This window comes from Plecotus auritus (assembly GCF_963455305.1).
Source record: "Plecotus auritus genome assembly, chromosome: 7".
Classification (NCBI taxonomy): Eukaryota; Metazoa; Chordata; class Mammalia; order Chiroptera; family Vespertilionidae; genus Plecotus; species Plecotus auritus.
In genome coordinates this window covers 158,152,486-158,173,875 of record NC_137774.1, presented here as the reverse complement: position 1 = coordinate 158,173,875, position 21,390 = coordinate 158,152,486, and the positions used below count along the sequence as shown (strand labels likewise).

The 21,390-nt window shown below is 37.2% G+C and overlaps 1 protein-coding gene across 1 annotated transcript in view; it reads right to left on the bottom strand.

Annotated features, from left to right (window-relative positions):
• CDH12 (cadherin 12) overlaps positions 1–21,390 on the bottom strand; it is a 758,008-nt gene that overhangs the window by 173,931 nt on the left and 562,687 nt on the right. Inside the window, exon 3 of the mRNA XM_080679082.1 lies at positions 11,870–12,286. Within this exon, the coding sequence (XP_080535208.1) occupies positions 11,870–12,100 (231 nt within the window). The 5' untranslated portion in view covers positions 12,101–12,286. The remainder of the gene's footprint in view (positions 1–11,869; positions 12,287–21,390) is intronic.

Here is a 21,390-nt window from a genome sequence, read left to right as displayed (position 1 = left end):
GCAAGTAAATATGGGTGCTATTAAGAATTTCACCCTGACATCAGGAGAAACTCTATACCTGACTGGATTATTGCTGAGAAAAAACAGTGTTTTGGTTTTGTTTGTTTGTATCAGGAGGAGCAGCCTGGCCTTGGAAAATCAGCAGAGACCTGCACTGCAAGGCCAGGCCGCACTGGGACAATGACATTGCTGTGCTCTGCCCTTCACTGTCTGCAGAAGCGGCTGCAGGGGAAGGTGAAGCCAGGTGGGAAAGGACTGGACACACTGCCCAAACGGCACCTGGGGCCGTGTATTCTAATAATCTTAAGAGCAGGTGAGAGTGACCTGATTTTGAAGCTCTGTATTATCAAAGCCTAGGACTTAATGGGGAGCAATTTGAATCCTATATTTTTCCTCTTGACAATATCCACTCTTCCTTCCTATATAAGCTTCTGCTTTAGGCATCCCCAAGTTCTCATGGTCCCTGCTCTTATGCATTTACTTATATATTATTTGTCCTTCTGAACTCTCACTCAGGAAGCTTAGTATATTGAGAGTGTACATAATTATTTTTCTGTAAGTAATAATTTCACTTCATTGAACTGGGATATTCCCCTATTTAGTTAATTATTAACTTAATAACTGTTATGATTAAAAAATTACTTAGGCCCTGACCGGTTTGGCTCAGTGGATAGAGCGTCGGCCTGCGGACTGAAGGGTCCCAGGTTTGATTCCGGTCAAGGGCATGTACCTTGGTTGCGGGCACATCCCCGGTGGGGGCTGTGCAGGAGGCAGCTGATCGATGTCTCTCTCTCATCGATGTTTCTGACTCTCTATCCCTCTCCCTTCCTCTCTGTAGAAGATCAATAAAATACATTAAAAAAAATTACTTAGTAAGATGTACTCATAGCCATTAATGAAGGCATCGCTTTTGAAATATAAATGTGGCTATACTTCAGAACGGATTGAATAATAAATATTCAATAATTATTCTAAAGTATATTCAGTGCCCCATATGATAACTAAAGTTTGGTACTTAATCAAAGACTGCATGTTACAGAAAAATCTAATCAGTGGAGGCAAAAACTAAAAATATACTTGACAAATTAATTAGTAAGCCCATGTTTACACATATTAATAAAAATATACCCTAATGAACATTAGCATTCTAAAATATGAAATCTAGATTTCTTTCATGAAATACACACTTTTCAATTTTACATAAATTACAAAGTTTATGTGTAATTGTTTATTGCAAAAAAGATAAAGGAGGCAGACATCAGACATAATAAATGTTTAAATTGACCAAGAAAATAAAATTGGGGTATTTTAAAATGTGTTCAAATTATTTTTCTTCACTATGCATATTAACATTTATTTTATACTTAGTATGCTATAAGCCTCTGGTCTTGATTTTGTTCATTTGTTCACACCAATATATTTTGTTTAACCCAACTTCCCCAGTGCAGTGTAAACCCTGAATAAACTCGTTTCATCCTCGCTTTATGATAGGCATCACTGCACTCTCAACAAAGTGAACTCAATGAGTTCTAATAATATTATTCCTGCTTATTGTGACTATGTCTACAGATCCTATGATACTGTTGTTCTGGTCATATGGATATACTTAGGTAAGGGAACCAGAGATTGGGATATGGGCATGCTGGGAGATTCTTGGCAATCTCAGGGTAACAGTGGAAATGAGAATCTGTGTCTTAATCCATAGAATATGATAGATTCCTCCTATATATTATTTTTTTTCTTTTCTCAAGGAGTGAGATGTCCATTCTGATGAAGCTTAAGACAAAGAGAAAGAGAGAGAGAGAGAGAGAGAGAGAGAGAGAGAGAGAGAGAGAGAGAGATCATAAGTTGTCTACTGGCAAAGCAAGTCAGTTAATTGAGAGAAGAAAGTAAATTATTTCTAACTTTACTAAATCACTACATTAGATGATGTTGCTTTAGTAAGTGAACACATCACATAACATTGGGAGACAATTTTCCATCATCCCTTATGTTCCTGAAGGTCTTACACAGAAAGCACTAAATGATGTTTTTACACATAGCAACGTATCTTGAAAAATTGAGATAGTATCTTCATCCAAAGCAAAGGGTAGGCATGCTTACTACCCAGTGGACCAGAGGTAATGTCTCCTTTCTCACCAAAGGGCAGGGATTATCAGAGTTCCTCTCCCATAATGCAGCCCACTGCATGGGCAGCATCTACCTGGGCCCATCCTTTCCGCTTTTATGGTGTATGGAAACTGACAATTACACTGGTGCTCACGCTGCTTATTGTACTGTGAGTGATAGCGTCCCATTTCTCTGACCCAGGTATCTCATGTCTTCTTCCAGCATTCATGAAACTGTGAAAGACTAACGGTTCTCGATAGTTGACATAAGACAACATCAAAAGCAATGGCATTCTTTAATAATGAATATGAGTATACATTGAGAGTCTACTCTAAAGTGGCTACACTGATATATGTTATATAGAAAATGTCCTTTAGGCCATTTCTATGGGAAGTATCAGGAGTAGAAAATGATTGCTTTCATAGCAGTAATTTCATGTATTAGTCATATTGATTAACTATCAGTAGCAATAAAATATGTGGTACTTCATGAACAAGGAAACACATGCAGAGGGTACCTTCCACGACAGTTGTTTCACTTTTTCTCAGAGTCAAGAATAAGGAATGTTTTTTACAAAGTGTACCAAAAGAACCCACTCATTTTTTAAGTGTAAGTTTGAGTCAGATAACCGTGTATATATCCAGAAAGTCAATGTTACTGGAAGATATGAACATTGACATTTTTACTATTTAGGTCATTCTATATTCCCTACCTTTCTGTTACCTTTTCATACAGGTGACCTTTCCCATGGTACTTATCTAATAATTCCATTAGCTTAAATATCTTATCACCTGGTATAATATGCAGATCATATATTTTTGTCAATGTTAGCCTTCAGACAGCACCATTTCCAAGGAATCCAACTAATATTTTATAGAAAAGATTTCAGTAACACATAAATACACACATACACACACAATGAACTGCAATGTGAGGTTTGTGACATATGTGCTTGAGATATTTCTATTGACTATACAACCTGGATATGTGATTTCACACTATATTATTAGTGTGTATTGGCATACTTGTGCTTAAGCACTTTTGTGTAGATAATTATTATAATACTTGGGACTTAAATCAAAGCTTCCTAACATTTTATTCAACTGTTAAGTAATTATAGTCAAGCAAAATTAATAAATAATACCAAAATATTTTAGAAGAAAAAAGATTGAAATATATTAGATATAGGGTGGAAAAACAGCAGGAGGAGGAAGAGGAAAAAAGGAGAAGGTGAAAAAGAAAAATAGTGCTCAAATATTTTTTAATTATTATTATTTTTTAATTTTATTGATTTCAGAGAGAAAGGGAGAGGAGAGAGAGAGAAACATCAATGATGAGAGAGAATCATTGATCAACTGCCTTCTGCATGCTCCTTACTGGGGAATGAGACTGAAACCCGGGCATGTTCCCTTGATGGGAATCGAACTTGGGACCCTTCAGCCTGCAGGCCGATGCTCTATCCACTGAGCCAAACCAGCCAGGGCGAGTGCTCAGATCATGCTGTCCATGTTATGTTTGAAATGCTGGCTTTAGTAATTCATATGCTGACTTGAAGATAAATTTCATTCAAGATCCTGCCAATTTAATTAAAGTAAATACAGTAAAGCTTTATGGCATAGCTATTATAAAGTAAGCATGCCAAAAGCAGAAAATAAATGGTACAGAAGAGAGAAGTAGAATACAGTGGGCATTGACTATTTGAAAAGTACTATCTTGTGTTATTTAGTTGTTCAAGTTCCATTTCAAGCAATTTTTCTTTTATACATATTGCCATCTAGTCATATTCAAAGATGATAATTCAAAGATACCCTGATGTTTGAGAGAAACTATAAAACTCAGGGATATGTTTAAGAACCAAAGTGTGCATTAAAATATCAGGTTTATCTAAGGGTTCCTTCTGATGTTTTGCTGCAGAAAGAGCAGGGAGCTAAAGATGCTTTGATTAGCAGCCAGGTCAATATATTTGGCATTGGAAGGATTAGAAGACCTTGATATAGGAAACTTGAATATACTGCAAAGGTTCTCAGATATGTAAGTGAGGCAGGAGTCAAGAGGATGTGTAGTTTTAAATCTGTATGAAGACTGAGTTGGTATAATGAACCTTGAATCTCAAATGAACAGGAATTACTCTGATATTGAATGTTCTCACTTTAGGAATAAATTGAACATGAAAACTACATTATGAGCTTTTCTTAAAGCTACGTGACTCACCAAATAGATGGATATATAGATAGATAGACAATAGTTGAGCCATGAAAATATCTTTAAAAGTGTCAGTATAACTTTATAATATAATTTGAATTTTTATTGGGTGCAATGGGTTATACAGGAGTCAGATTTTTGCCCTAATAGTGTGTTAACTTAGAAGACATTTCAAATAGACAAACTATTTTTGTATTGCAATTAGAGCTATTTTAATAAGCTATCTTACTATTTTTATTTTTCCTTTTCTCTCTTATTCTTTTTACTAATCCAAAACCAAATTCTTCATATAATTATTAAAAAAATATTTACGCTGCCTTGACTTTCCTATATATAAAAGCATATATTTTTGCTACTAAATCTCTGTGGAAACTTAGTATTTGTAGTTCCACCCTGGTTTGTGGTAGACTTCTCCTTTTTTGTATCCTTCTCTCTATTCCATCATACTGGCCCTATAATTCTGAAATAATGAATTGATACAATTATCTACTCCTTTTTTTTCTTTCTTACACTGTCTTGATGGTAAAGAAAAGAACTAATGCATTGCTGTTAGTTCCACCACCTGAAAATCTTTAAAAAGTAATTTTCCTTAAATACTAAGAATCAACCAGCACTTCTTCCTTCCACAAATTGGCCGTCTCATCTTCATCAGCATCTGACTGGGTCTATTATTTCTGTGAAAGTTCATTGTATGTGTTAATTTAGCTGGGTCAAGGTGCCTAGATAAACACTATTCTGGATGTCACTTTGAAGGTGTTTTTTTTTTTTTTTTTAATGAAATTAACATTTAAGTTGGTAGACTTTGAGTAAAACAGATTACCCAGCACAAGAGAGGTGGCCTCGTCCAATTAGCTGAAAACCTTAATAAAACAAGAATGGGCCTCTCTCAATCAATAGGGAATCTACCAGCAGAAGACCTTTCAGTTCAAACTACAGCTCTTTCTGGGTCCCTGGTCTGTCTTCCTATCCTGAAGATTTTGGCCTTTCACGTACAAAATAACATGAGACAACTATATTTAAAATAAATAAATATAAATATAAAGTCTATGTATATCCTATTTATTTTGATTTTCCAGCGAACCCTAACTGATACAAATTTTGGTCCTAGGAATGGTTTTAGAGACACAAAATCTTGTGAATGAGTTTTCTTAATTGATTCTGTGGTTTCTGCAACTGACTCTCTAATGTAATTAGGCTCAAAGGTACTAATGACTCTGTTTCCTGTAGTTAAAAAGTGTCTATCAGCAGATGAGTAAATTAAAAACTGTGGTACATCTACACAATGGAATACTACACAGCTGTAAAAAAGAAGAGACTTTTGCCATTTGCAACAGCATGGATGGAACTGGAGAACATTATGGTAAGCGAAATAAGCCAGCCAGAGAAAGATAAACATCACATGATCTCATTCTTATGTGGGATATAATGATCAACATAAACTGATGAACAAAAATGGATCCAGAGACAAGGTGGCATTGAGCAGACTGTCCGACCTCAGGGAGAAGGCAGGGGAAGGGGGGTTAGAGATCAGCCAGAGGACTTGTATGCATGCATATTAACATGACCAATGGACACAGACACTATGGCGTGGAGGCTTGCCCACGGGGGTAGGAGTAGAAGGGGGGAGGGTGTTAATCCAGGAAAAAAAGGAGGCATGTAATACTTTCAACAATAAAAGTTGTGTTGAATTTTGTTAAACCAAAACAAACAATGCTGGTAGCCCACAGTGTGGTCTAGCAACAGAGATATACAAAATGTCACAATTGCATACTCCTAATTAAACACTTACAAGAGTTAAGAATCTGGGTGGTCATTTATATGATACATTTTTGTCAAACTCATGATTATAATCATATGGCTGGTTGCGCCTCGTGTCCCTACATGCCTTAGTTTGTTTGAGCTGCTATAACAAAATACAATAGAGCCAGTCCTATAAACAACAGAAATTTACTTTTCACTGTTCTGGAAGCTGACAGTCTAAGATCAGAGTTTCCCAATGACCTGATATTGGCTGTCTTTGGGATTACAGGCTTCTGGCTGTGTCTTCACATGGTTGGGGGAGCTGGGGAACACAGTGTATCTGGTTTATAAAGGCACTAGTACCATTTATGAGGACCCGATCTGTGTACCTCTTAAAGGCCCTGCTTCCTAAAATCCCTACTTTAGGCATTAGAATTTCAACAAATGAATTTGGGGAGACACAACTTTCAGATCATAGCACTGGACAAAGTGTGAAAAGAAACATATATACTCAGAGATTTGAATTCCCAATTTAAGTGCCACAAAAATAACCTGACAAGCTCTATGTCTGCTGGAGAGAGAACTTTATCTCCTGGAGCCACAGAACTGAGATTGCTGAAAACAAGCGCAGCACCTCACCCTGTGAGTCACTGAATTACAATGCAAATTGTCTACTTTTAAAGTGAATGCATTGATGGTGAAGGAATGGGGTCCTGAAAGTTGGGATGCAGATGTATGGGAAGACCATGATGAAGCTGGGGACATTGAAATAATAAATTCTGATGAGTCTTGTTGGCCAGCAAAGCTGTCTCTCCATCTGCATCTGAGGAGATTAACCCTGAATTCCTCAGGGCTTCCCTTGAGTCAACAGTCATACAAGACTCTACTGATTCATCATAAATCCATCCTTACCCGTCCTCTTTACTCTAGATCTATAAATGCACTCAAAGCTCAGGAGTCCCTGAAAGGTGAGTACAAAGTGTAACCCACAAGGAATGCATCACACACCAAAAGAACGACTTGCTTTTTCTAATTTATACAGACAGAAATCCAGAATACACATGTGAGAATAGATATCAAAAGTGTGAGATATTGAATGGAGAAACATAAAGTCAGATCAGATTGGACTTACCGATGTGGGCCAATTAAGCAAATGTCCCACACCTAATGTTGCATTTAATTCTGTAGTTAATGTTGCAGCTTGGGGGTTAGGAAGTGATTCAACAGTTTGTTTGGCTGAAACATGGAGCAAAAGGTTGCCCACAGTGAATAAATTTGAAATTCCAGACCTGCCTTGGCTTATTGCAGAGGAAGGAATTGAAAAGTTTAGGGAAATTGGAACACTAACACATTTGTCATTTAAGACCTACTCACCCACTCTGGGAGGTTCCAGAGGACACATCTTTCACCATGACTTGGAGAAGTAAGCTTGAAAGGGGAGCTCCTATACCTTTGAAGAGCTCTATGACAGCTTTTCTCTGCAGGCCAGGACCAGTGAGAACTGCTCCCATAGAATTGGGAAATCTACATACAATAGGAATAATTGGATCCTGGGGTGACAGGGATGGGATGGCAGCATTCAAAGGCAAGGTGGGTATGGTTGCTATAATGGACAGCAGAGATAAAGCAGCTTTCTGAATACTGGGTCATGCTGAGACCTATGGTACTGGCATTGTTCCTAGAAGTGAAATTGATAGGAAGACTATGAAATGCTTACTTGATCTGTATCAGCAAAAAGTTCTAGTAAACACAAGTTTAACCTGAATCATAAAAACAGAGAGTTATAGCCCCTTCATCTATTCCCAGACTCAAGTTATAGACCCAGAATCCCTTGAACAGAAAAAGGCCTGGTTCCCTTGAGGAAGGAGCTCATTACACTATAAATTACAAAAAAAATGTATACAGTTAATCTTTCTTCCAGCTTTCCTAGGAAGATTTTACTAGGATTACTGTGCACGGGGTGGGGGGGGGGATGAAAAAAAAATCAGACCTTTAGGAAACTACTGGACACTGGCTCTGAACTGACACTAATTCCAGAAGATGCAAAAGATCACTGTTGGTCCACCAGTCAGAGTAGGGGCTGAAGGAAGTCAGGCAGTCAATGGATTTTAGCTCTGGTACATCTCTCAGTGGGCCCAACATATCTGCAAATCCAAACTATAATTGTTTTCCCAGCTCTGGAATACATAGATGGAATAAATTGGAACAGATATACTCCATAATTGTGTGTATATACTCTTATGTATATGCACACATATATGTATAATATATATATTTTATAATTAGAATAGCTATGTTAAGTTTATCTGTAATGATTCCTTGAGTCTCCAGCCTACCAGCCTACTCTGTAGATTTTGGACTTGCATATACACAGTCATATGTGACAAATTCCTTATATAACGCTCTCTCTCTCTCTCAATGACTCTCTCTTCCTCTCTCTCTCTCTCTCTCTCTCTCTCTCTCTCCCCCCACACACACACACACATACACACACACACACACACACGCACACTATTGGTTTTGTTTCTCTGGAAAACACCAGCTAATAGAGTATCTGTCACATCACACCAGGCATATCATAGATCAATCTCTTTCATTTACACTTTTAAAATGTATTCACTGTTCCCATCACTTTCTCCCTTCTTTGAGCTCTAGAGAAAACCATTAAAGTCAATTTGATGAAGGTCACCTCTGGCTCACTAACTGCCCAAACCAGTACAGGCTTTTCAGTCTTTATTTAATTTAACTTGTGGAGTTTGACATTTGTCATTTTTATTCTTAAAACTTTCTTTTAATTTATTATCCATGAAACTATCTAATTCTTCTTTATCTGCTTTGCAGCTGAAAATCAGAGTTCTCACATAATCTCTGTAATTTTTTCTAGGGTGTGTTACCCACTTATGTGAATTTGGCTTCCATCTCTACACCTATTACTCCTATGTCTCTATGACTACTGCCTCAGTTTGGTCTTCTTGAAAGGATGTCAACATTAACATTTCTTCCCTTTAAATATAACAATTGCTGAGGCTAATGTCCACTAAGCTGCTCAGAACACTCCCACCCCCATAACTTTCTACATGAATAAATTATTTTATATTTGAACCTAGGGAAATCAAATTTTCCTCTCATTAAATAAAGCTCGGATGATGGGAAGTATACAAAGTAATGTTTTCCATAGATGCTCTAATTGCCAAGAATCAAAGTTAAATTTGAAGCTCAATTATAGTAGTTTGGCTGATTATTGTGCTTAGTTTTTTTGCACTTGCTTTTTTCTTTAGCTCTGTATACTATATAATTTATAACACTTTGCTTTTCTACAAACTGTCTCACAGCCTTTCTAGAAAGAGCAAGAGCATAAATATATTTATATATGTTTACACACATATAATGGCTTAAATCGGTCCCCATGTTATCATATTACTATTCCCACATCTAGAATCATCAAGACAGAGTTAATTAAACTTTAACTATTTTCCATATGAAAAGAAGATTTTGGCAACTGTTGTTTCATTTGCATTAGAAAGTCACAATGCCTCAGAACCCTGGGTTCATATTACAACTTACAGATGTGGGGCCATCTGCCTGTGAAAATGTCTTAATTTAATAATAGGCTCAAAGTCATACCTCTTTCTTTTTAATCTATTTATAAATACTAACTAATCTTTTAATTGAGTTGGATGAGTTCCATTCTATCATAGTAAAGTTAGAATTCTGGAATACCAAACAAAACTTGCATAAACAACTCCTAGCTCCACTTTACTTATGTCCATTAGGAGGTGAAATGCTACTCTATTTAGGACAGACTAGAAGTAGTTTCATTAATTTTTCAACAGAATGTCCATTTTCTCACCTCAAAATTGAGCATCTGAAGGCTACTGAAGTGCTTTAATCCAAACCAGAGCTTCCCTTTTCATCAGACCTTCACCAGGAGCCTCTGTTCCCTGTCTGTCTTCTGTCATCAGCACAGCTGAGATAACGGACACCCATGAGGCAGTTTTAGAGCTGTGCTACCCTTTCATTTGTCTTGGATTTCAAAACTCAATCCTTAGATTAAAATTAACGCGTTTACCAGCACAACATGAACCTATCTCACCATAAAAACGTTTTAGTGATTATTATATCCCGGGATTGTAGGGAGAAATAGTATAAGTAGAGACAATGTGCAGTAGCCCCAGGGGACTTCCATGCTTTGGAGCACTTTTCTCAAGATTTTCTAAGACTGTTCTTGTGCCCAGGCTTATTTGTGGACAGTGATGCCATCGGGGTGTGTTGCCCAGGGCTGGCCGGGAACTGCTTGGGCCTAATTGGCCACTTCTCCCATCAGTGTCCATTAAGGCTCTCTCTGACTTCCTGCTCAATTTTGGAGGTCACCAGATACCCTGTGGAGCACCGGGACTGGCTCTAAGGAGTTGTCCTAGGGTCATATGCCCAGGCCCTGATTCCTAGTAGGTGGGACTCCTGTCAAGGTCATTGCTCCTGCTTAATGGCCCTGAAGATTTTTGGCAAGATTATAAGAAACTGAATTGCCAGCATGGGTGCTCAAAGACTGATTTGATGTGACTCAAATTTTATATGTAGATAGGGGTCCCACAGGAAATATTCGTCTGCGAGCTCATACACCTAGGGCAGCCTTGGCTATGTCTTCATTTCTAGCAAAGGTTTCTATTTAAGGACTTTCTATACCATATTACTCAATATTCTTTGAATACCTTTCCAAAAAAAAAAAAAATTCTAAAAATGTACTGCAAAACATTAAGATCGTGAATGGATTTTCTTTTTGGCCTAACATTGAAATCATAAGACTCATTATGTTTATCATTAGTTTAGGATTCCAGAAAGTTCAGAGGACTTTAATGTTCAAGAGACATGCTCTCCTATATCGGCTACTAATACCCCTCTTACTATGGCTTCCCTTTTCTGTCCTTGGACTTCTTTTAAACTCTCTTTATGCATATCTATTTTTTTTCTTTTGTTCATACTATGGCAAAATCTTTTAGAAAATCTTTACAAAATTTAAAATCAGAATAAAATGAAATATTTACTGTTCCAGAATAAAAAGTTTTCTAGTGCCATTGATAAGTTTTATGTATTCTAGACATAGGTAAAAATATTTTATTTAAGGAAAATAACAGTAAAGCTTAAATGTGCTGAAACAGACATTTTCCATCAACTATTTTGTGGTGAAAAAAATGTCCATAAACTTCTAATATAACTAGAAAATGGTGTGTTGTGTTGAAGATCAATGTGCACGTATTTGGGTTCCAACATTTTTTTCACCTGACCGTAAATAGCTTCACAAATAGCTTGCAAAGCATATAATAAAGAAATTATTTATAAAGCATAAGCAAGCCAAGTCAAATACTTCAGAACCACAATTCTAATTATATGTCATGTTTTTAAGGTGAAGAGGAAGAAAGACATCTTGGTCATTCAAGGACACCAACAGTGATTTAGAATATTTACACCTGGTGATTTTTTATTTTTTCTTTCAGGGGTAAACAATTTCAGGATGTCTATGATGTGCTATAATAGCACCTTTAAAGACTTATACAGTATATTTTAACTTTATGTTTAGCAAAGAATATAAAAAAGAAAAAAATATATTAACCACAGATAATTAAAGTAAAGATAGATTAAATTATATTCCCCAAAGCTTACCCGGGCCACTGAGTCAGGAAGGAAAAACAGGTTTCTTGAATTTCATTTCCAGTGTTCAAGTCACTGGTTTGTTCCAACTCCTGAGCAAAACATTCACACACAATACACAACGCATAGCACCCCTGCTATCAAGCGGTTGTCAAAAGAAACAGGCCATTACCTTTCCCACGTACTGAGGTTCGGAGCCCATGTATTCTTCCAGCACAAAAAACTGATTCCATACCCAGCCACGTTTAACTCGTTGGAAATGCAGGCGCCGCCCCGGCAGGTGGATAACATTCTCTCCTGGCTCTGTGGCTAAAGTTTGCTGCAGCTGTGGTGGAAGCGGTGTTAGGAGACCTCCATCAAACAGGACCCAGAGAAGCAGGGATAGGCAGTTCCTTGTAAGCATTGGCAAAGGCGTTCCTACAGCAGGGTAATAAAAACTCCAGCACTTAATGTGGAATTGTGGAATCCAGGTTTGAGGTGTCTGTGGCCTCCCCCTCTTAGCTTTCTGTTTTATTGCAGAAATGATAATGCAGGCATTAATCCTTTTGATGAAACGGCTTCTGCAGTATTATATTCCATCTAAAGGGACCTATAAAACAGATTAACAGAGATGCATTAAATTGCTAGAATTGCATGATAGTCATCAAAACTCTCATTATATCTGGCAGCATTTGAAGAAATAGAGAGGACTTTTTAAAAAATATATTGATAAATGTTAATTGCTATTCAACTTGTTAATTTTGTTAAACTAAGCTTTTTATAAACTGGAAAAGTATTAGTTACAATGGAGCAAAAGGTGTATCATAAACAGAAGCAATATTTTGTTTAATTCAATAATCATTTTAAAGATAAAACAGGGATCACTGATTTTAAAGGGAACTAAGAGTAAGGTTTTGCAATCTCAGCACTGTGAACATTTTGGGTTGGATAATTCTTTGCTGCTGGGAGCTACCTTGTCCATTTTATGATTTTTTTTGAAGCATCTCCTTTCCTCTGGTCAATAGATAACAAAGTAGCATCCTCCCCACACCCAGTGTGACAAAGATATTTACAGACATTATCTAATATCACCCAGGAAGAACAAAACGGGCCAAGATTAAGAACCACAGATTTGCAGAATAAGAGAAAAAGCAAAAAGTTCCCTAGTAGATAATGCAAAGAATAAGACCATTCAGAAAAACAAACAAACAAAAACAAGATAAATTACTAAATGTAACAAGAAATGATCTTAATAAAATATAAACTACTACTAAACTGCCAGATAGCTTTACAAGCTTTAAGTTTAAAAAAATGCAGTCTTGCCTTGAATACCAGAAACCCTAGCTATGTGGGAATTATTCTGTAGAGTATGTCCAGCTCAGAGCAATCTTGGCTCCCTACCAGACAGACAACCTCTACTCTGCATGTAGGTAAAATGAGCTTCAAATTTCTCTTTACAGCAAACATTTTCCCCCATTCATTCACTCAAGGTTTACTGAGTAACTACAATATACTAGGTCCGTGGTCAGCAAACTGCACCTCGTGAGCCACATGCGGCTCTTTGGCCCCTTGAGTGTGGCTCTTCCACAAAATACCACAGCCTGGGCGAGTCTATTTTGAAGAAGTGGCGTTAGAAGAAGTTTACGTTTAAAAATTTGGCTTTCAAAAGAAATTTCAATCGTTGTACTGTTGGTATTTGGCTCTGTTGACTAATGAGTTTGCCGACCACTGTACTAGGTCATTTGTTATACAGTAGAGAAGAAAACAGACATAATCCGTGCCTCTCTTAAATCAGAAACAGCAAACAAATTAACAGTTACCAAATTAACAAAATTGGGTAAATGTATCAATGCTGTAAAAATAGGCAAGCAGAATATCCTGATGGCAAAACTTAGGTTAGCAAATTCAATTTGGTAGAAGCCTGTGATATGTGACAATTATACTAACAGCTACAGGAATAGGGGCATCCCTGTATTTTGCAAGCAAGCTGGAAAGACATGGCTTGATTTAGGGTGGATTTATATTTAGAATTAGGGGCACAGTGTCCACAGCCTATGAGGTTTTCAAGAGCCAGAAATGTTGGAGGCCAGAAATTACATATAATACTTCCAAAATAAGAGAACTAAAATCAAAATCAATGCCTGTTTAATTAAATGTTTATAAAGAATGGCATTTTGTCCACCTGTCAATTCAGATCAATACTTATTCAGTTACATATAATATAATAAAAAGTACAATGCACTCTTCACAATTATTGAAATATCAACATTTAATGTGAAAGCAATTCCCCATGCTTGAGATAAGATGTGAGATGAAGTGTTATACTCTAAAAGCATTCTATAAGGACACTCCAAAATAGGGTATGGCATTTTTTAATAATCTGAATGAATGAGACTTTTAGACAGAAACATAAGTTGTATATATTTTATTGCATCTTTTCAATCTGGAAAATTAATGTTCATAAAAAGTTAACTTTGACCTATATTGTCTAATATGGTAACCACTACCCATATGTGGCTATTTGGTTGAAATTTGTCAATTTGAGATTGCGACATGCTCTGCTTTTAAACTGTATACCAAAATCCAAAGACAATAGGACAACTAAGAATTTAAAATATCCCATTATCCATTTCTATATTACTTGTTGACATGCTAATATTATATTAAATAAATGTAAACTATTATATTAATTTTATCTCTTTTTACTTTTTAATGTGTTTAACTAGAAAATTAAAATTGTATATGCAGCTCACATTTGTGGTTGGCATTATTTCCGGTTGGACAGTACTGATTTAAACAATAGAGTTTAAATTGCAGGCTGTGATTTCTAGTTAAGTCATTTATTCTTAACATTCAAAATGAAATTTCAAACATGAGCTGTATAATGCCTGCGTGACAATACATTTAAGAGGTCAGAGAATATTTGCAACTGTTTTCAATAAGCCTGTGGGAGGCCAGTGTGCACATTTCCCTCATCTGTTTTCAAGTTTAAATTGCTATCAAGGACATCCAATATGTTTTAATTTCTTGACCGTTCAGTATCTTCTATGATTCTTCCTATACTTATGCAGTCCTCGCTCAGGCATGCTCAGACACATGGGGAGGTAAACACCAATAGAGAAGAGGAAGGGTAAGACCTCTACCTTCCCAAACCTAGTCTAGTACATGGAGCAAATTAGATTGTATTTCTGCCTTTCTGTTCCATGAAAATTTTCTCCTCCACTTTTTAGAAGGTGTGAAGTATCAAATTTTAAAGAGGAATGGCACCTAAGGTTACTTCCCTAAATAAGAGTCTTTTTATTGTATAGTAGAGATTTTTGATGTTGGACATCTGGGTATTTTCATCATCACTGTCACCACTCTGATTCCAGCTATCCTTTTCCCTTTTTTAGCCAAAGCTGTCTAAAATCTGAGTTTGATTCCCTACTAGAGTAATCTTTTAGAAATTCTAATCTACCCATGGCATTCCCCACCTGGTATGCTAGAACGTGTGTCTGCAATGTGAGGGGATTGACTTACAAATGATTGATAAGTAGACAAGAATCTATAATAATTAAAGCATAATATGCTCATTAGACTGGACACCCTTCCGGGCATCCTTCCAGACGACCTTCCAGACGAAGCCTGGGCTGCGAGGGAAGCCCGGGTCCCGGGTGCCTGCTGGTGGCCAGAGGGAAGCCTGGGTCCCGGGTGTCAGAGGGAAGCCGGTGCTGGCAGCCAGGGGAAGGCAGGCCTATTCTTGCATGAAATTCATGCATCGGGCCTCTAGTGTGAATATAGCATAGAAAGTATGTCGTTTCTCAAGCTCATTTCCCAGCACATTAAATATTTACATCATGAAAAGCAGAAGCTACACACAAAATATTATAATTAGGGCTCAAGTTAACTGAAGCCATGGAGGAGTACAGCGTGGAACAGGATTCCCAGTTCCCTCACACACACATTCTGCTCTCTCCTTTGGCTCTTGTTGAACACACTCTACCTCCGTGTGCCGTGTTATCTACATTTTGTGTGTACATTTCCCTCTTCTTCTTTCTCCAAGTAGGCTGATCCTTACTTATCCCTGCCACCAAATCACTTGTACCATTTTCCTTAAAATAGAATCAAATATTTACAGAATCTATTTATTAGTGCTTTATTCTTGTATGTTCAGTACCTGTGCAACTGCTCTGTGAGGGAGAGGCTCTCATTATACCCATTTTACAGATAAAACAGGAACAGAGCAGTTAAAGGACTTGAACATGGTCCAAACATTAACACTTAGAGGTAGCTTTGAATTGGGGCAGTCTGCTCGAGAGCCCATCCTCTTGGACGCTGTCCTAGGCTGCCCTGTATTAGTGAATACGTAAATAGAAGGAAGCATCAAGGCTTCCAAATCCTAGCAAGACAAGCAATGTGAGTTTAAAGACCTGAGTTCTGCCCTGACTGGTTTGGCTCATTGGATAGAGCGTCAGCCTGCGGACTGAAGGGTCCCAGGTTTGATTCCAGTCGAGGGCATGTACCCTGGTTGCAGGTACATCCCCGGGAGGGGGTGTGCAGGAGGCAGCTGATCAATGGTTCTCTCTCATTGATGTTTCTAACTCTCTATCCCTCTCCCTTCCTCTCTGTAAGAAAATCTATACACACACACACACACACACACACACACACACACACATACACACACACACATATAATATATAGACCTGAGTTCCAATTTCTGTTTCCCAAAGCTAAGTAGGTGTTTCAATACTGAGCAACATCATTTTTCTTAGACTCATTTAGGTCTTCTACAGAATGACAGGCTCTAAGCTATCAGATCAATATAGTTCCTCTGAAGTCAGGGTACTCAAGACTCCCAGCACTCAACTACCAGGATATAAAAAGAGACACATAACTCTAGGCAGAGGTGGAAAAAACAAAATAAAACAAACAAACAAAAAAAAAACACCTAAAAGCAGTAAGTGACAAGGCCAGGATGTTAACAGGATTGGATGGAGGCTGAAAAGTGAGAGACTGCACAGCAGCCCAGCTAATCCACCCAGCAAGGTGCTGGACAGGCCAGGGGACCTGGCATAGGTGCTGCACAGAGGAAGGTGAGTGGTTCCAGCTGTGCAGGCTTCTTGCAGTTCCCTTGGACTGGGGATGCCGGGCAGGGGTCAGTCAGGGGAGAACGCAGCTAGTCAGACCTCCTTGACAACTCCGGATTTGGGAGTCATGTCCAGCCTTGGTATGCACAAGTCATAGTAAAATGCATGAATAAAAAGATGGGCTCTAAAACAAGACAGATCTGAGGAATCATTTCTCATGAAGTAACAGCATTGTTTTATGCTAAGTAAAATCTGGTAAGTAGCATGTGCATTGTGGGGACACAATCAACAATGCTCTCTCTGTGAAGCTATATACATGGTAAAATAGAACACTTCATATTCCATCACAAATAGAAAGTGTGCACGTTGTGTGTTTTGAAACTCGTGTTATTGCACTAGATCCTAAAATCCCTTCCAAGACTCTGTAGCACTGCAGTCCCTCCGTGAACAGATGAACAGAGATTATTTCCAGCTCAGGACGCTGCTCCCAGAAGATTCCAGCCTCCAGCCACGGTTCATCGGGAGCTTTGAAAGGGCTGCATCGCAGCAAAAGTAATGGGAGGAGACTGAAGGACTCTTATTCTTAAGCGAAAGGGAAACAAGTCCCCCAGGCACAGAACACAGCTTGACTTGCAAGAAAAAAAACTATAAAACCGCCAACCTGGGTCCTCTTGCCCAGCACCAATGGTGTTGTGATAAGAGCAAGAACAGCAGACTTGTCCTGGGGTGGCAGCACCCTCTGGAAATGTGGGAACCTTAAAGAAGACATATTTGATACAATGAACATCACCAGAGCTGTGTTTACTTCATACATTAAATGTGGGATATAGTGTTTAAAAATTTGTATTTGTCTTTTATTCCTAAAATTTTGTAAAGGCGACGTGGCTTTCAAAAGACATTTCAAATCTGAGTCTCCTGAGTCCAATATTCCTTTTAGCAGAAGGGCGGTTTTTTAATAGTCATATATCAAAGCAGGGGATACTTGGGCATGAAATAGCCAATGACAGCTTTGCTGCTAAGTGTGCCCAAAGCTAACAGATATAAAAAGGCTGTGGTTGCTGTGGGTATTTATATAGTTTTGAGTGTGTTTGCTTTTAAGAACAACTTTAGATGAGAAAATCTTATTTCATGTAAATTACACTGCAAGGTCTGCCTTTGTTAGATGTTTTCTTAGGCTGACAGATGCGTTAATTATTACAAATGGTCCTCTGTGAAGGGCAAGGCTGCTTGTGTATTGGAGAACTCTTTCATGGTGACTATGCCTCTGGCCCAGCTGTAATTTTTTAATGGCAGTGTAAAAAATTTTATACCCCCCCTTCTCTCTAGTGAAAAAAAAAAGATATTTTAATCTGAAATAATGTAGAGAGAGGCCTTCTTTTTCATATTATGAAAATAGGGCAAAATTATATATGTAATCCAAAAATTATTAAAATGTCAATTGTAAATTTTATACCTCACTTTATAGAAATGTTTACCTTCTACACATTCAATTTACAGGTGATTTAATTACATTTTAAATTCTCTGCTTCATGCTGTATAAGTTCATTATCTTCACAAATCACCTAAAGATTTTAGGTCAGTATGGTAATTTAAGAATTTGAGTCCTAGAAAAACCATCTGAAGGTTTTAACAGAGACATTGTGATGTGACATGGTTAACCTTCTTCAGAAATGAAAGCAGTTCTTGGAATGCTTTGGGGATGAACAGACATTCCTACTAAACCTCACTTGGTCCTAGTAAACTCACATCCAAATAAAATTTTGCTCTCTCTGTGGTTCAGCAAAACCCTAACCCCAACTCTTTATTTTAGAAATTTGACAGTGAGAAGTAAAACTAGCAAACCAATTTCTGTTGCCTCTTAGGAGTAAAACAAAGATGCCTAGAAGTGATAATTACTCCATGGTCTTAATTTGTGGAGTTCATTGACTCTTACTCTCTGATTTGTCCTGTTCCTACTCTCTAATGCACACATATAGACATATATACATGTATAATAGTATATATTACGTGTATAATAGTATATATCTTAGAAAGAGTTCTAATATATATTATACATGCATCATACATGTATAACACGGGACATCTTTCCAGTAAATGATGACAAGGAACACAGACAAGGGATTTGAGAGCACATTCACTCTCACGGTGAGAGTTTGACTGCATTGTTAGAACACCCTTGATAAGGCATTTTACTTTTTTGATCTTTCTCTGAAAAACCCATGACACCAGTCTAATCATCCGAAAAACATTACACAAATCCCAACTGAGTGACATTCTAAAAAATACCTGAGCAGTAGTCTTGAAAACTGTGAATGTCATAAAAAACAAGAAAAATCTGAAAAGCTGTCACAGCTAAAGGGAGCCTAAGAAAACATGGCAAATTAAATGTGATGGATGGGATCCTGGAACAAAAAAAAAAAAAAAGAAAAAAAAAGGACATTAAGTCTAAGGAGATATGAATAAAGTATGGACTTTAGTTAACAATAATGTATCAACATTGATTATTTAATTGTAACAAATGTATAATATTAATGTAAGATATTAAATATAGGGTTGACTAGGTACAAGGTACTATGAATTCTCTGTACTATCTTTTCCATTCTTTCTGTAAATCTAAATCTGTTCAAAAAGCAAAGTATATTTAATAAAAAGAAAAGGAATACTTAGAATTTGTAGCAAGGATTTATTATTATTTTTTAAATAAATCCTTATTGTTGAAAGTATTACATATATTCCTTTTTTCACCATTGATCTCTTCTAGCCAGATGCAGGCCTTCACCATCTATTGTCTGTGTCCATAGGTTATGCATATATGCATACAAGTTATTTGGTTGATCTCTTCCCACCCACCAACCCTCCCCCACTTTCCCTCAGAGATTCCACAGTCTTTTCTATGCTTCTATGTCTCTGAATCTATTTTGTTCATGAGTTTATTTGTTCATTAGATTCCACATATGAGTGAGGTCATAAATAATACTTGTTTTTCTCTGACTGGCTTATTTTGCTTAGCATAATACTCTCCAGGTCCCCATGCTGTCTCAAAAGTTAAGAGATCTTTCTTTTTTAAAGCTGCATAGTATTCCATGGTATAAATGTACCACAGCTTTTTTATCTACTTATCTACACGGTATCTTTAAATCACAGAAAACAATTCAGACTTCACTGGAGAATTTGTTGATGAATTAATGATTAGTATATAGAAAAACAAACAAACAAAAAGGCAATTATACATTCTGTGGAAATAAACAAAAAAAATTACCACAAATGAAACTGAATTACATTATTAAATGTTATATTCAAAAGTAAGAGTACAATTTTTTCAACATTACTTTAAGACATAAACAACACACTTGGGCAAATATATGTTTATTAGACACATGTGTTTAGTCAAAGGTAGAAAGCAAGACAACAGATTCAAAATGGAGTCACTTGTGTTAGGTTCCATCTCAACAAACAAAGACTTATTTTCAGATTCAGCGTCTCTTTTCTAATGGCTAGATGCAATGCTGCCTGATTTATGAATCACTGAATCAAGCCAATTAGATCTTCAAATTTATTCAGCTGAATTTTTATTTTTTAAACCAAATCAATTCTTAAGAAATGAGAACACTTTTTATAAATTGAGAGATTGTGGTCAAATAAATGAGATGTTTTAAAAATATTTGTTGATAAATGGCTGATATCTCATTATCTGGAGGCTTGGTTATGGCTAAAAATGGTGCAACCTACTTTCTAACAGATACAGGAAACAATTACATAAAGTAATGGGACAAGAGCAGGAGGAAATTACATACTTAGAGTCCTGTTTGGAGATTACCTTTGTAAATGATGGAAATCAGTACTAGGAATAATTCAAGGGCTGAAAGCCATAGAATCTCCATTCTGATTACCACTTCCCCATGCCTGGAAGTCTACTTTAAGTTGGAAAATAGTCTGGGTTTTTATTCTGCATTCAAATTCTGTATCAACAACATAAGGCAAAGTGCTCCAGCTGTGGTAGACTGAAGAGGGTTTACAGGAAGCCAACCACCAGGGGCTGATGGAGAGCTGCTTGGATAATCAGCCTAGAGTAAGATTAGATTATTCTCACTTTTAGCAAAACAGCCAAGACGGTGAAGAATCTTAAATTTCATCACACTCCTTAAACTTCATCTTCCTGAATTCTCAGTCTTGTGCAGTTTAATCAGGGGAGAAGAAAAACAAAAAGTGGTACATTCTGAGAATGAAACTAAACGGTAGGGTACCATACTTCTGGAATGGCACAATGAGGCACTCAGCAGACACCCTCCACAACACAAAAGCAATTTTACTGATGAAATTATTTAAAAACAATCATTTTAAGTCTGAAGCATGTACAGCAAATGTGGAAACATCCATGCAAGGAAATCTACTCATTCCTGGTAAGAACAGCAAGAGTCTGTGACATGGAGCCATGACCTGCTTCCTTAGATGATAATTTAAAATGTATACATCCCAGGTCTGTGTTACAGAAGCTCTCTTCTCTGAGCAGGAGTAACCAAGAAGTCGGAGGCTCCCTCTTCACCCAGCTCCTAGGCTGGTGCTACGCTTTCATCCCTGGAAGGAAGGCTGGCAGCAATGTTTCTCGTGCTCCCCTCCCCAGCCCAAGTAGCAGAAACCCTATTTC